General features: G+C 50.9%; 1 protein-coding gene across 1 annotated transcript in view; it reads left to right on the top strand.

The window, feature by feature from the left end:
* Positions 1-16,037, top strand: part of HIP1R (huntingtin interacting protein 1 related) — a 513,161-nt gene that overhangs the window by 264,355 nt on the left and 232,769 nt on the right. The window contains exons 12-13 of the mRNA XM_085635911.1: positions 13,730-13,791; positions 13,878-13,950. Coding sequence (XP_085492037.1) covers positions 13,730-13,791; positions 13,878-13,950 — 135 coding nt within the window. The remainder of the gene's footprint in view (positions 1-13,729; positions 13,792-13,877; positions 13,951-16,037) is intronic.

Below are 16,037 nucleotides of genomic sequence, written 5' to 3'. Positions count from 1 at the left end.
GGTTAAGACTACTTTCAGCAGATATTTGAGTACAGAAGGGCCACGGTTTGAAACTTCGACGGAATTTCAAGTGAGGATGTATTCTGGATATTCTAGTGGGTGGTAATCCATAGTATAGCACATTGCACTTTAGATCATCATGGCAGTGTGTCCTGATTTTGAGCACTTTAACACACAGACACCTGAAAGGCAGAGTCTTGGTAACCAAGCTGTATCATAAGGCAAGTCCTACATTCAGTAATTCCTTGGTTTATGAAATGTGTACGGAGTGTGTGTGTGTATAGTTGCAGATAGCCACATAGGCTCTGGTATGATGCCATGGCCGCATCCTTCTTTGCATAGGGCATCTCAGCCCTTGTAACAGGCAGTCTCTTAAATAGTAAATCAATCAATCAATCAGGGAATTGTAAGCATGATACTCACCCGTGAGGGTCTCAAGGCGCTGAGGGGGGTGGGGGGGTCCGCAGATCTGTTTAGCCGAAGAGCCGGGTCTTGAGGGTCAGGGAGGGGGTGCGTCTGATGTATTTGATGCCATGGCCGCCGCCGCCTTTGCATAGGGCATCTCAGCCCTTGCAAAAGGCAGTTTCTTAAACTCTTATGGACTACTTCAACCATCTGTTTTACAGATTCGATGACTTTGTTTTTTGTTTTGCTCTTCGAGCAAAGCAATGTTTGGTTGGGTCTTCTTGTCGCATATTCATTTTATTTTCCACATCTGATTGGGGTTGATCCCTATGCAACTTGTAGTCAGCCATTGATGTATGTAAAACCTCAATACAACATCAAGCTCTTCCTAGAACCTTTGTGTTGTGAAGAGAACGTTGAATTAGCGCGCTCCCTTTAAAATGAATGAACCCTAGCTCGCTCCACCGTGCACCCCAAGGATATTAATGAACACAGACAGAAAGTGCCCGGGCTGCTTTCCACTCTTCAAGGTGGAACCCGGCGGCTGTAATTTAGGGAGCTGAGAGCTCTGGCATCCGCTTTCATGAGCCCGGCAGCTCCCCTGAGGGATTTCTGGAACAACATGTGATGGTTCACTTTAACTACTAGAAACAATCCTCCTTCGTTCTATAACCGTTTCACTGTGTAGTGCCCTGAAGTCCATTTAACAGACATGGCCTTGTCTTCTTTGTAGCCGCCTGATTTCTGTGCCTGTCTTCCGGTGCCTTTGATTTCCCCCCTCGGCCTAGGTACACCTTGTTCTTTCCTTGTCCCTTAAGTTAACGGGGGCTGTGGAGTTGTTTACAGCGCTGCTAACGCGTCCTTGTAGCACAAAGGACTGCGTGTTCCTGATAACGAGGCATCTTACCACATGGCGGGGTAAATACATGCACGTGCACTTAGCAGGGCTTTCCCAGCAGATACTCTGCCTGTAGGTAAGTGCTCAACGTAATGTGTGTTTCTTTTGAGAGTTTAAAAAAATGCATTTAGTCACCGACTATGCGTGCAAGTGTCAGAATTTTAAGAAAAAAACTGGAATAAATAGTCACGCGTGGACCCGCTTCCTTTATGCAATGCACTATGTTAAAAGATTGTGGCCCATGAACCAATAATGTAATGAGCATTTACTCAGGCACATTATCTTGCATATTGTTTTCATAAAATCCAGTTTTCGTGTTTGCATTAACGCTGGGCTTTACTTTTTTATTCAACGGTCTTCTTTTTTGTTAGTATCTTGTTCTTTTTGTCTTCTTGCTTATTGTTTTTGACCTCTTAAACGATTTTTTTCCCCTCCTCCTTACTGTCGGTAGCCCTTATTTAAATGTGCGCCCCTCCTGTTGGATTTGTGTGTACTTCTGGCTTTTGATACCCTCTGTATGTGCGTTTCAATACCCGAAACCATAGAGATTCAGAGAAAAGATATTTAAAATAAACAACTAAACTAAACCAAAACATCCGTTCTCATGAGTGACACAAAACACTCCAACAAACTGCAAATTGAATGAACAGCGACAAAAACAAACAGAAGGCAGTGGTTTGCAAAACGAATGCGCACACATTTCACAGTAATGAAATGTCAAAAGCTATTCATGAGGTCAACATTTCTGACCTAACCCATTAAGTGTTCGTTATTTGTCTAAACGTGTTTCTGGCTGCCATCTGCTGGACTAGGTTGGTGTTGCGTTTAATTAGTGTATTATTAAAATCTGCACAGGGCTTGGAGCCATATCTTTCTTGTAGGTTTAATTTGTTCCATCACCTCCTAGCCTCCCCGAGTGGCTGGTCCAGTTCAGGCACCTTGGTGCTCTGTGGCTGTGAGAATGTCTCCACAGGATACTCTACATTTTGTAGTGTTGTATTCATATTTTAGTGTTCCCAGGAAGCGTTTCCTTCCCCCAGTCTTGAAAGCTTTGGACTTTGCCCAAGCTCGCCCGACGCATGCGTACCTGCACCCACTGCCGGATGTGCGCGCGGATGGGAACAGTCCAGCCCGAACTGCCAAGCCATGCCTTCCCTGGACCGGAAACAAGCTTTCTAGGACCGGTTGCTGGCATTTCAGCCGTCTTCAGCCAGGCTTGCTTGAATCCAGTGGCAAAGTGAGCAAGGGACTCACGTCTGAGCATACCCTGGCAGTTCGGGCTGGACTGGTCCCATGAGGCACAGGGTCAGACTGATTTGGGAGGGAGGGGTGGAGGGGGGAAGCAGGCCACTGACAAAATTATTGTGTGTAAAAGGCCGCTTTATTGGAAACAGGTGCACATTACAAATTAAAATCCTTGGCCGAAAACGCCTTCCAAAACTAGGCCTCACTAAATATAACATGCCTAACCCCGCCCACCGCCCCCTCCCCTAAATACCTTCGAGCCCGCCCCCGCCCGTACATTACAACCTTACAACAATATAAAAACATTATAAAACATTATAAAACATTACACTCCTGTATAACCCCCCAACAATCTCTAAATCCAAACCTTCTGTTAACCAAAACTCCCCTGCCTGCCCCTTTTCAGCTATCGGCCCCCAAACTGTGTAACCGAACTAAACTTACCAAACTAACCTTTCCCTGTCGATAACCCCAACTCAACCACAATAACTCCACCAACTTCCGGTCAAACTGACCAGAATTCACCATAACCCCCGCACAGCACCTGCTCCAAGCGACAAAGAACAAACATAGCCGAAACCCCTTGCACACCTGTCCCCACAAAAACGCCTGAAAAATACGCAAAAGGGGAAAAAACTGGCAAAAAACGTACACTGAAAAACCCAGCCCCGAAACGAAAATAGTCGGGGGCAAAAAAAACCCCAAAAACGTGTTTTTTGAGGGGGGGGTAAGGGTGGGAACAAAAAACACGACCCTGTCTTAGCTCCCGGCCACCAGGTCACCAAACCTAAAATGGTGGCCGGGGGCGGGCGCCTAAGGTATTTATACCTGCGCAACGTTCCGCTACTTTTGGGCTCTAATTGGGCTGCATTTGGGCTACATTTCCCCTACCAGCAAGCCCAAATTCAAAACGGCCGCGCAGGGCCAGCAAACCCCTCCCTCCACACGCCCCCTCCCAAACTGCCCGGGGGTGGGGACTCCCTGCGGTCGCCTCCCCCCCCAAGCCCCCCTTGGGAGGGAGGGGTGGAGGGGGGAAGCAGGCCACTGACAAAATTATTGTGTGTAAAAGGCCGCTTTATTGGAAACAGGTGCACATTACAAATTAAAATCCTTGGCCGAAAACGCCTTCCAAAACTAGGCCTCACTAAATATAACATGCCTAACCCCGCCCACCGCCCCCTCCCCTAAATACCTTCGAGCCCGCCCCCGCCCGTACATTACAACCTTACAACAATATAAAAACATTATAAAACATTATAAAACATTACACTCCTGTATAACCCCCCAACAATCTCTAAATCCAAACCTTCTGTTAACCAAAACTCCCCTGCCTGCCCCTTTTCAGCTATCGGCCCCCAAACTGTGTAACCGAACTAAACTTACCAAACTAACCTTTCCCTGTCGATAACCCCAACTCAACCACAATAACTCCACCAACTTCCGGTCAAACTGACCAGAATTCACCATAACCCCCGCCACCCAGAAAGAGGGGGGCGGTGCAACTACCCTCCCCTCTTTCTGCCCCCCAACAAAAAAGGCTTTATACACCACGAGCCTGATTCTGCCCACTCAAACACCGGGACAAGACCTCCCTGAGCTCCAACAAGTAAAGATCCATGCCCAACCTCGACAAATGTACCCCATCTCCCCGAAAAAACTCTACCGCTTCAAAGCGGATGTCTTTGTGGGTGACTCTCCCGAAGCCCAAATCTCGACAAAACCTGGAGATCTCCAAATTCACTTTCCTCCGAGACCTATCAACCGCCCTGGGCTTCAAAGCCCCTCTCCACACCCTCCGCGGGACCAATTCTGTCCAGAGAACATGACAACCCGACCAATGCTCTTTCAACAACTCCAAGTCTCTTTTCATGGCTCGCAACAATACCACCCCTTTCACACTACAAAGATCATTCTCCCCCAGGTGAATTACGAGAATATCCGGGCATTGACCCTTCACCATGGCTTTATTCAGACAGGGAATCAGCTCCCTCCAAAGCATCCCCCCCTTACCCTTCCATACCAATCTAAAAAGGCTGCTATTAAAACCCAAACTTTCCCCAAAATAACTTTTGGACGCCTGAACGTGCGCCCACTTGACGAAGGAATGCCCCACAATCCACACCGTCAACTCCCTCGTGTGTGGCCCGGCCACCGAACCTGAAATGAAAAACACATATGAGACTCACACCAAAGCAGTAGATGCAGGCGCCGAAGGAGGATCCTCCCTTACATATTTGTGAAAGCAAGAAGAGGACCAACGCCCCAAGCGCATTATATCGCCCTGCGACCAACCCCGGTTATGTGCCTCAGTCGCTGCCCCAATCCTGAAAGAATGTGTCCCAAACTGAGCGCCATCCAACCCCAACCGCTGCAACCCTTTACGCAGGACCATACGCAGCTGATAGTCAGAGACGCGCGCCCCATCTATGTGTTGAAAAACTAACTGGCCCCCCTCCCCCCCTGAGAGCGTCTTCCACTGCCCGGCCAAGCGGAGCGGACAGGTGCAACTAGGGGATCCTGCTTCCAACCAAACCCCTTTTCCAACCCCCTTCTGATCTGTTTTGGAACTGGCCAACCAAACGTGTACACCTGTGTCCGATAGGAAAACATCCTGCCAACAAATACCCCGCTTCACCTTGGTTCCCAGGAGCTCCGACACCCTGAAAGCTCCAAAAAACATGAAAACCATAAGGGTAGAAAACAATGCAACCTCAAAATCATCAGTGCAAACTGCAGGCAACACAGCCAGCAAACGAGCCAGCGTCTGCCAGGAAATCGGCAAACGGGACACCCCGGAACCGCCCCGTTCTCTCGCCCAACCCTCCAGCATCCTGCGACCTATTTCCCCAGCAGACGGGGCATAACCCCAAAAAAGCTTACCCATAAAAGCAACCCCAGCCAGCTTCCCCGCAATAGTGACCCGTGACAGACCCTTCTCAATGAGGTCAAGGATAAAATGAACCACATCCTCCGAACTGCGCCCCGGCTCCGCCCTCCTACTAGCACCTGACGCCAAAAATTCCTTCCATGCCAGTGTGTACGCTGTACGCGTGGAAACCGACAAAGAACCTACCACCAGTTGAAACACCCTGCGTTGCCGACCGACCAGAGGTGCTCCGGCATCGGGGTCGGTGTCCTGTCCGCCTCTTTGGCCAGCCCATGGAATCTCCCCCACTGTGAACGAGACAAAGCATCCGCAATGTCATTGTCCACACCTGGTACGTGCAAAGCCCTGAATGAAATGTCATAGCGCAAACAGCCGAGTACAAACACCCTCATTAATTTCAAGATCTGCTCATCCCTGGCCGATTGTCTATTGACTACTTGCACCACCGCCATGTTGTCCACACGGAAAAGCACCCTCTTGTGTTCCAGCTCTTTGCCCCAAATGGTCAAAGCCACCAAAAGTGGGAAAAGTTCCAGAAAGGCAATGCTCCGCCCACCATTCTTCCACTCCTGAGGCCACTGCTCTGCACACCAATGCCCCTGCCAGTAAATGCCAAAACCTTCACTGCCCGCTGCATCCGAAAAAAGCTGCACATCCCACTGTACATCCTCGTCCCTGGCCAAAGGCACCCCGTTAAATGAGTGCAAGAAAAAGGACCACATCCGCAGATCCTCCTTCACCCCTGCCGACAGGCGCACATGATGATGAGGCAAGTGCCGGCCTGCTAAGGCCCGGCCTAGGCGCCGACAGAAAGTCCGCCCCGCCCGAACCACCCTACAAGCAAAGTTCAGATGGCCTAGCAACACCTGTATTTCCTTCACCGTCACCTTCGATCGAGCCAACATCTCGTCCAGCAAAACCAACATTTTGGATTTCTTATCCGCGGGCAACCGAGCCTGCATCGCAACTGAGTCAAGTTCAATGCCCAGGAAAGAAATGACAGTATCCGGCCCCATTGTTTTCTCCGGAGCTAAAGGCACCCCCAACTCCTCCATAAGCTCCTGAAACGATTCCAGCGCACGCCGGCACTCCGAAGAGCCCGAAGAGCCCACAAAAAAGAAATCATCCAAATAATGTGTGACCCATCTGTGACCAGTGCGATGTGTGAAAAACCACTGCAAAAAAGTGCTGAAGAGCTCAAAAAGAGCACATGACACCGAGCAACCCATGGGTAGCGCCTTATCCACATACCATTCACCCTCAAATTGTATGCCCAACAAAGGCCAGTCGTCCGGATGAACCGGGAGCAGCCGGAAAGCCGACTTAATATCGCACTTTGCCATCCCTGCAGCTGCGCCCGCGGCCACAACCAGTGACATAGCGACGTCAACTGAGGAGTATGACACCGAAGCAGCGTCCTCATCGATAAAATCATTGACTGACGACCCTTCAGGCCATGACAAATGCTGAATCAGCCGAAACTGCCCTTCCTCCTTCTTGGGCACCACACCAATAGGGGAAATGATTAAATTAGGAACTGGCCATTCTCCAAACGGGCCTGCCATCCTCCCCTCATGCACTTCCTTACGCAATTTTTCCCTCACCACCAGCTTGTGCTCTGAGGCGGATTTCAAGTTATCCGCCCACCGTCTCTGCCGGGGCCCGTGGTACCCCAAATGAAAACCCCACCTGAAACCATCCAAAAGAGTCCGCTTTGCCACCAAGTCCCCGTAGCCACCCAATGCATCCTGTAGCCGATCCCATTTAATTGGTGTAGGAGCCCTTGGGCCCAGAACCCTGTGCGCCCCTACCCCCTCGCCCACCCTGTGACTGCTGCGCGCCGCCAGACGTTCCTGCACCTGCTTGCTGCCCTCCTGACGGCCTAACTCCCCAGCAGTTAACGAGGGAGTGCCGCTTGCCGCATTTAGAACACTCGTGCCTGAATTTACAATACTCCCGCGTGCACAGGCCCTTGTTGAAATCCCAACAAGCCCCGACCCCAGACTGTGATGCGGCTGAGCCTCCCACCCCACGCCGGGTGGGCTTTCCCTGAAAGGGCCGGTAAACCAGCGGCAAACCACTAGCCGTAAAAATCGTCTTACCCCCTGGCGCGGCCCCCATAGTATGTTGCCACAAGTCATTATCCAGCTCACCCCATTTAGCTTCAGAATCCCAAGCCATACGGGCCCGAAATTCTTCGTCATACTGAGCCCAAGCATACCCAGTACCAGTGAGTTGAGCCTTTCGTATAACGTCCATATACTTAAATATGGCTACGCAGCGCTCGGGGAACTTTTCGCAGTAGACACTAGCATAAATTAGGAACGCCGCCGTCCAATTCTCTATCGTCAGCGGCACCTTAGGGCGCTTGGCCAACTCTTATTCCTCCTCTTTCGAACCCTCCTTGGACCTCACCTCCCTGTGCAACAGCTTCAGAATCTCCACATATTCACCCTTCCAAATACGCTCTTTTGTAGCCAGCATCAAATGCGCCCCCAGAGGCTTAGTCACCCCCATGTACGGGAGCTTCTTGATCTTCAATTCCTTGCTCTGCGGCTTCTCCTTCCCATCGCCTGCCTCTACCTGAGACCCACTTTCCACCTTGGTCCCCGACAATGTTCCCTCCGTCCCCGTGCCAACCCCCGTGTCCTTCACATACTTGCCTCTATATAGTCTCCCCTCCGACACACCCCCACCCCCCTCCTCCCCAGACCCCACAGACACCATAATAGGTTTGGCCTGTGTTTTCGCGCTCTCACCTGGCTCTAAGGAGGGTGTGCGGACCGACTCCGACCGCTTCACCGCCCGTGCCGAAGAATCCCTTGGAGGATGCGCCCTCGCTGACGGGCCGTGCTCTCCTGCCGACTTCACCACCACAGACTGTGCAATGGGTGCCACACCCGGAACCTGAAACAGACTACGAGAAGCATGAGTGTGTCCCCCCACCTCATCACCCCGTATCTCCCCTTCCTCGGGGCTATCCTCATCATAGTCGAGCAGTAATGGCTCCTCCACCATCAGCGCCTCCTCAGCAAAATCCACCATTCGGGCCTTACCGGACCCTACATTAGCAGCAGCGGCCTCCATGGCCTTATAACCACCTTGCGGGGGAGCCGACTGTACTCGCCGGTCCTCCCCTCTACCACGCTTAACACAAGCATCCATATTATCAGAAAAGTCCATCCACCTTGAACGCCGTGACGTTGGGGCCAGCGAGGTCGCGCTTGACCTTCGTGAGCTGACCGCGACGGGATCCCCCGCCGGTACGGAATGTGCCGCGCAAGGCCTCATCCTCCCTTCTCCTCGGCGATAATGGGCCGCACCTCGCCCTACCGAGTCCGCTGCTCTGCCACTTGACCTAACCTGGAAAGAAAAAGTTTGGACTGGTGTGCCAGGAGCAACAAAACCACTAGCTGCCCGCGATCCACAACCCGAACTTGCCACACCACTACCTGACGCACTCACTCGTCCCGCTCCCGCATTCAGCGGCGCCACCCTCTCCTCCTCATCCTCGCTCCATTCCAACCTAGCATGACCCAACGCCGACGCCACAACCTCGCTATAACCTCTCCCCCCAGACAGCGACCGAACTGACCTGGCACGGGCACGACCTCTCACTCCATACACTGCCCTCGTCCTGTCGCCACCTACCGCTACCTGCCCCAGGGCACCTGACCACCCTGCCGCTCCTTCCCCACCCAGGCCCCGAACCCCTTCTGCCCAGGAGGGAAAAATGTCCAGGCCCTCGCTCGCAACACCCCCCCCAATTGCCTCCCCGTCCCCTACCAACCAACCCTCTTCCCTAAACTCCCCTTCTCCCGCCCCCCCCACAAGATCCTCATCTACGGCATGCCAGCCCACCCTTCCTTGGACCTGAAGTTGCTCTGCACTCCCCCGCTCCAAAAACCCCTGCTCCCCAAACCCCTGCTCCCCCTGCCTCCTCAATTCCTGTGCCGGACACCACCCCTCCACCTGCGCCCATTCTCCCTCCCCCAACGAACTCGCCCCCACCGAAAAAACCGCGCCCCCTATGGATGAACCCGGCGAAAACAATAAGGGGCTGACAGGCGCTGCTTCGCCATGCCCCCCGCACCGCTCGTCCACCACACCCACCTCTGCATACCCCCCCAGGCCCCTCAACTCTGGCACTGAGCCACGTGACAGCTCCGGACCCGGATTTACCCCCCCCGGCCTCCCCGCGACAAACGAGCAATCTCCGAAGTCAAACCCGGCAGAACCGGCCGCCAGTGCCGACCCCCGCGCCCAACCCGCCCCTTGCTCTCCAACCGCCGGCCCGCCCACACTCAGAAAAACCTCCTCCTCCCGCGCGCTACCTAACACCACCTCCGGCCCTGACGACGAACGACGCTTCGTGCCGCGCCCGCCCCCGCGTTTACCCACCATCGCAGGCGATGACACAGAGCGCGCCGACAAACCCGCCCCAGGCCCCGTCGCAGACACCACACCTGCCTCCCCCGGCACCGTTACCCGACCCGACTGGCCATGACGAGCGGGGACCGCCCTTCTCACACGCGGGCGCCCCCTCTCACTCACCGCAACCTGCCTCGAACGCTTCGGCGAAGTACACGCCGCAACCGCAGCCGCCACTCCGGCCGAGGCCTGCCGCGGGGGCCGCGACGGCCCCGCGACGTCCCCGATCACCAAATCCATCCTGCCTGCCTCCGATAACAGCCGAAGAGCCTCCAGCACTCGGTAATCCTGGGACGACATCACGACCAACCTACACACAATTAATCGACACCTCAACAAAAAACACGACCCTGTCTTAGCTCCCGGCCACCAGGTCACCAAACCTAAAATGGTGGCCGGGGGCGGGCGCCTAAGGTATTTATTCCTGCGCAACGTTCCGCTACTTTTGGGCTCTAATTGGGCTGCATTTGGGCTACATTTCCCCTACCAGCAAGCCCAAATTCAAAACGGCCGCGCAGGGCCAGCAAACCCCTCCCTCCACACGCCCCCTCCCAAACTGCCCGGGGGTGGGGACTCCCTGCGGTCGCCTCCCCCCCCAAGCCCCCTTGCATATGGCCATGTCTGAACTGGGGTGGCAGAGTGGGCTAAAGAACGGTGATGGATCAAACCCGGATCTGTTGATTGGGTGTGAGTGTTTGATTGGTTCTGATGCTCCGTCCATCACCACCCCCTTTTGTACCGCTTTGTTCGCCATCAGTTGGCAGGGTATGCTCAGACGTGAGTCCCTTGCTCACTTTGCCACTAGGATTCAAGCAAGCCTGGCTGAAGACAGCTGAAATGCCAGAAACCGGTCCTAGGAAGCTTTTTTCCGGTCCAGGAAAGGCATGGCTTGGCAGTTCGGGCTGACTGTTCCCATGAGGCACAGGGTCAGACTGATTTGCATATGGCCATGTCTGAACTGGGGTGGCAGAGTGGGCTAAAGAATGGTGATGGATCAAACCCAGATCTGTTGACTGGGTGTGAGTGTTTGCTAGGTTCTGATGCTCCGTCCATCACCACCCCCTTTTGTACCGCCTTTGTTATTTAGGCAGTGTGTTTCTTGAGGGTGAGTTTTGTGTCCAGGGTGAATCCAAATGACTTGGCATTCAGTGAGAGTTTGGGTTCAAAGCCATCAAGGTTATGCCATTGAGGCAGATTTATACTGTTTCTTGTTTTCTGTTCTTATTGAACAACAGGAATTCTGTGTTGGTTGGGTGGCGCTTCAGGTAGGCCTGCTTATAACGAACGAAGCAAACACAAGATGATGGACGGAGCGCTGAATCTTTTCAGACACTCGCCCCCAGTCACAGATCTGGGTTTAATCCATCATCGTTCTTTAGCTCACTTCGCCACCCCAGTTCAAACCCAGCTATATGCAAATAAGACTTGAGCCTGCACCTCATGGGAACAATCCAGCCCGAACTGCCAAGCCAGGTCTTCATGGACCGGAAACAAGCTTCCTAGGACCGGTTTCAGGGGTAATACCCCTCATCAGCCAGGCTAGCTTGAATCCAGTGGCAAAGTGAGCATTGGACCCACCTCTGGACATACCCTGCCAACCTTGTGTTTGCTAGGCTCTGCTTATGGTCAGGACGATGTGCAGGCTTTGTTCGAGGCATTGAATGTCTGAAGAGACTTTCAAGTAGAGCTGCGTATCAGCTGTATATTGGTGAATCTTGAGACTGGTGTCTGTGAGTAGAGCACCAATCGGCCCCATGCAGAGTTTGAAGATGACAGCGGACAGCATGGAACCCTACGGTACGCCACAGATGAAACCGATCTTTTGGGACCTGGAGGTGCAATGTGAACAATCTTGTGTCGGTTTGAAAGGTAGGAGGAGAACCACTGACAGACATTGCTGATTAACCCATTTGAGAACAAGGATGCGTAAGAGACGATTCAAAGGCAGGTGAGAGGTCATGCAGTATTAGGAGTCAGAGGTCCTCTTTATCTCTGGTCAGGGGCTCCTCATCTACGATATGTAAGGTAGTGATCTCTGCTGCAGCGTGGTCTGTAGCCTGGGGGGTAGTTGTGCCATTTGCATTAATGTGATCTTGGAGTTGAACATAGTTTTATTTTTTTGCTTGCATTGATCTTACCAATGAATGCTAGATGAGTGATGGTCTGGTAGTTGGCAAGATCGTCAGGGTCTCGTGTAGGTTTCTTTAGGAGTGGGAGGATCTTCCTGTCTGGAGAGCTTCTGAGAGATGCCTTCACTTAATGCAGGAGCTGCAAAGAGTCCACCACTTTGCCCCAAGGCGATTCTGTTGGATACAAAAAGTTGACTGTGATCAAAACTAAAAAGAGGCTACAGTGACTTCCAGCGAAAGAGTACTCCATTTAGTACACTATGCCTTATGCACAGGGTCTATTACAGCACAGTAAAATCTCCACTCCAATAGAAGTTTACATAAAGACAGTATTGATCTAATACCCACATGCTGTTTACTGTTCCAGGGCTTAGAAGCTCCAGAATTCTAGGCCGAACCTTATCCTGTCTTGGTCCGCATCTCTGGAACATCCTCCCTCTTCATATCAAATCTAGCTCTTCCCATTTGAAGTTCAGGAAAGCCTTAAAAACTCACCTTTTTCTGTTAGAATTTTGACCATTAGTCTCACTACGTTCCTAGCTTCAAAACGCCATTTTGTTGGACGTGTGCTTAACAAATAAAGAAATAGAAATTGACAATGATGAGCAGGGCGAGAAAGCACCCCAGTGAGAGCTATGATGAAGGTCAAGGGTTTGAGGGAGTATGTTTGCGAGATCCGCGAGTTATAGTGCTTTGAAGGCTGACCAATGCAGGATTCTGCGTATAGGGGTGAGCGTAAGAGATGAAGCAGGCTTGATGGATGTGCTGATCTCGATTTGTTTCACTGAACAGGTTAATGGCTTTGCACTTTTCTGTGGAGTGGGATTAACTGAGTGTGGTAGGGGGCTGATGCAGTGCTTGTGTTGGTGTCTTCATTGATGGTGTTGATGGAATGCATACGTGTTGAAGTATACCATATATGTCAATAAAGCTTTACCTTAATGGAAAAACTCTACTTTTACAATTTTGCTACACATTTAGGCCACATACGATTGACTTCTGTCCATTGTGGGGGTTCTTGGTGCTCACTTTTAGCTACAAGTGGTTAAATCTGTGGGCAGGTTGAAATTGACTATGCTTGTAACTCATTTACACTCATGTGGACTTCAACTGTTCCTTTTTTGTTTGCCAGGTTTCTGTACGTAATAATATGAGCCGGTAGAGGGGTGGTATGGTGGCCGTTACTTCACCAGCAAAAACAATGATATAGCTTCTCGTTAATCTACAGATTTCATAGCCCTCCTTTTTGCTTATATTTTAAATAATGCCTCATACTGCAGTATCGTTCTTGTCTCTAAACACTGGTAGTAACATGAGTTACTATAACCCAATTTATTGGTATTCAGTTTATAAACCTACTATGGATGGTAAGCTGAATTACCAGTGCCCAGGAGTTAAACTCACAGCAACCGGTGGCAAACTCTTAACCCGATATCCATCTTGCCGGCATTATCTATACATTATGGGTCAGAATGATCCACAGAGAACCAGAGCCTTCTGTAGCAAAGCAGCGCTAGGAAAAGGATGCGAGACTGAGGCTTGCATGTGTACAGTATTATAACTCCGCTTGACTCAAAGTGAAAAGTTATCACTTGGAATACCGTGCTGCTTATAAAATATAAAAAAACAATATCTCACCAGGAAACTCTTCACTATTTAGGTTTCATAGGTTCTATTACTAGAGTGTTTACACGTTGATTGATTTTTTTTTTTTGTATTTGTCACTTATTGTAGGTTGTGGAAGAGGTATTCGTCCAAAATTTTGGCCCACCCAATGGCTTCGTGAAGGATGACCGGTAAGTAAAATCACTGAAGTTGCTAGGAATAGGAACCGGGTGTTCCTCAAGATATTGGTGATTCATGTATCCCTTTCTACTTTCAGGGACTTTCAAATCGAGAACCTGAAGAGTGAATTAGACAGGCTTCGGGCAGAGCTTGAAAAAATTAAATTGGAGGTACATTTTTCATGTTTTAGAAAATGTCTGCATGTTTAATTAACAAGGGCTGGTGTTAAGGCTTAGAAAATATGGATTGTAGGATCAAGCATGTACAAGGCATAATTGGTTTGTGAGAAGTCGAATGGTGGCCAGTGGTGCTCAGAAAACTAGTGCCCTTGTTTTTGGACCCTCAAATGGATTGGGGGGAAAGATGCGAGACCAGACTTCAAGTAAGACTGACATGGTCATAACTCACAACTACAAGATAGAAGACACAGGAGAGGGAGTACGTAGATAATGCGTACATATTTCTACACAAGAAGACCCACACTAGGGATTAAGGAACTACATTCTAGATTAAGGGGGTTAAATGGATCTCCGGTTCAGACAGCCCCATTAAACCTGGGTAATAAATACACCGCTACAATTGAGACTGGAGACACCAACTCTCGATTGTCCATAATAACAGAGGGCCTAATTACCATCAGACCGCCAAACTCGCTGTCGAGGTGATGTGGCGATCAGGGAAGGCGGTCCGACTGCCTTAATACAACTGCGGTGGCCGGACTGCCAGAGGCCTGTTGCAACCGCAATGGATCCGCGATCCCTGGCGGTTGCACACAGTCAGAGGCTACGATATGCTTGGCGGTGCCGCTGCGGCAACGCCAAGCATATTTGTGGTTTCCTCGCTGCCACAGTTTTCATGGTGGTGAGGCCGCCATGAAAACTGTGGCAGTCAGGAAACATAGGGGGCCGTACAGGGCCTCAGGGCCATGGGATGCATGCAGGGGGGCACATGGGTGCCCCCCTGTCTGCATGCACCCCCTTTCCTGCATGGCATGGACATCACGGTGTATGCCATGCAGGAACGGGCTTTGGCACTCCCATTGCTGCCTTTTTAACAGCCACCACTCTGGGAACGGCAAACGAATGCCCACCGGACCACAAAGTAATCTGGTGGACGACCAGCTGTGAGGTTTAGCAGCGTGGGAGCAGGGCGGTGGTGTGGCAGCCGGCTCCCATACTGCCAAACTCATTTTTGCGCCCAGAATCTTGTCAAGACAAACCATCGCTAGTCATGAGACAGTAAACCATGCCAAGAGTGGACTTTGTGCTACATAGAGCAGCATAACATATGGTGCCATAAAGATACATTTTCCAAATAATCATGGTTTTACAACTAGGTGATTGGTGGTTTGTAGCAGTTAAATTAAGAATGGGCCTTGAGAACCGATCGTGGTCAATCACTTCTAGTGATACCTATCAAGGTTTGCACATGCAGTGACGTGCCAAAGTAAAACGTAGAAGACTGTTTGAAATCATAGATATTTTCAGAAGTCCTGTTACTTATCTGCACCATTGGGACTTGATTGCGGACATGAAGTAATATGCACTTACCCTTTTAAAAGGGTCTGTGTAGCTGGGAAAGGTTCCTACAGTTATTTGGAAGTCCTTTGTGCTGTCCTAATTTCCAGGGCCCTTGAGTAGATAATGATTCAGGAATACAATATTCCCTTGCAAGGAATCCCATTGACTTTAATTTGATTCGTTCCTGTCACAGGCACTCGGCCCAGCCACACAAGTTTTGCAGCATTTTTATAGGCGCAAGTGGGGTAACTCTGGGTGGTAGGAATCCTGTGGATTCCTGCAGATTCTGGAAGTTTCCATCACAGAAATGTTGGGCAAGTGCGTGATTTCAGGCCAAAGTGAATGGCGTAGTATAGGCCTCGTGGTGCGGGGGGGGGGGGCTGAGCTCCAGGGTACCCCCTCAACATAGTGCCCTGGCATGAGAGCTCCTGACTGACTCCAAAGGGTGGGACCTTCATGTAGTTGCACATCACCCTGTAATACATGGTTGTCTAGATTTTAAAAATGGCTGTGGTTGGTAAGTTTCCATGGGTGGCGGCAGAGCACGGCCCTAAATCTCGCAGCTACCCCTATTGCTGATGTCACCAGGTAGCACTATGAGGCCATTTGTGTCAAGGTTTCTTGCCCAACCCACACAAGTGAGGTGCCATTTTTATCAGGAGACTTGAGGAAATTCTGTGCTGTAGGAAATCTTTGCCCCCTGCAGATTCCAGAAGTCTTCCCCACAAAAATGTGAG

This window comes from Triturus cristatus, chromosome 11, assembly GCF_964204655.1.
Source record: "Triturus cristatus chromosome 11, aTriCri1.1, whole genome shotgun sequence".
In the NCBI taxonomy this organism is placed as follows: Eukaryota; Metazoa; Chordata; class Amphibia; order Caudata; family Salamandridae; genus Triturus; species Triturus cristatus.
This window is presented reverse-complemented; position numbering and strand designations above follow the sequence as displayed.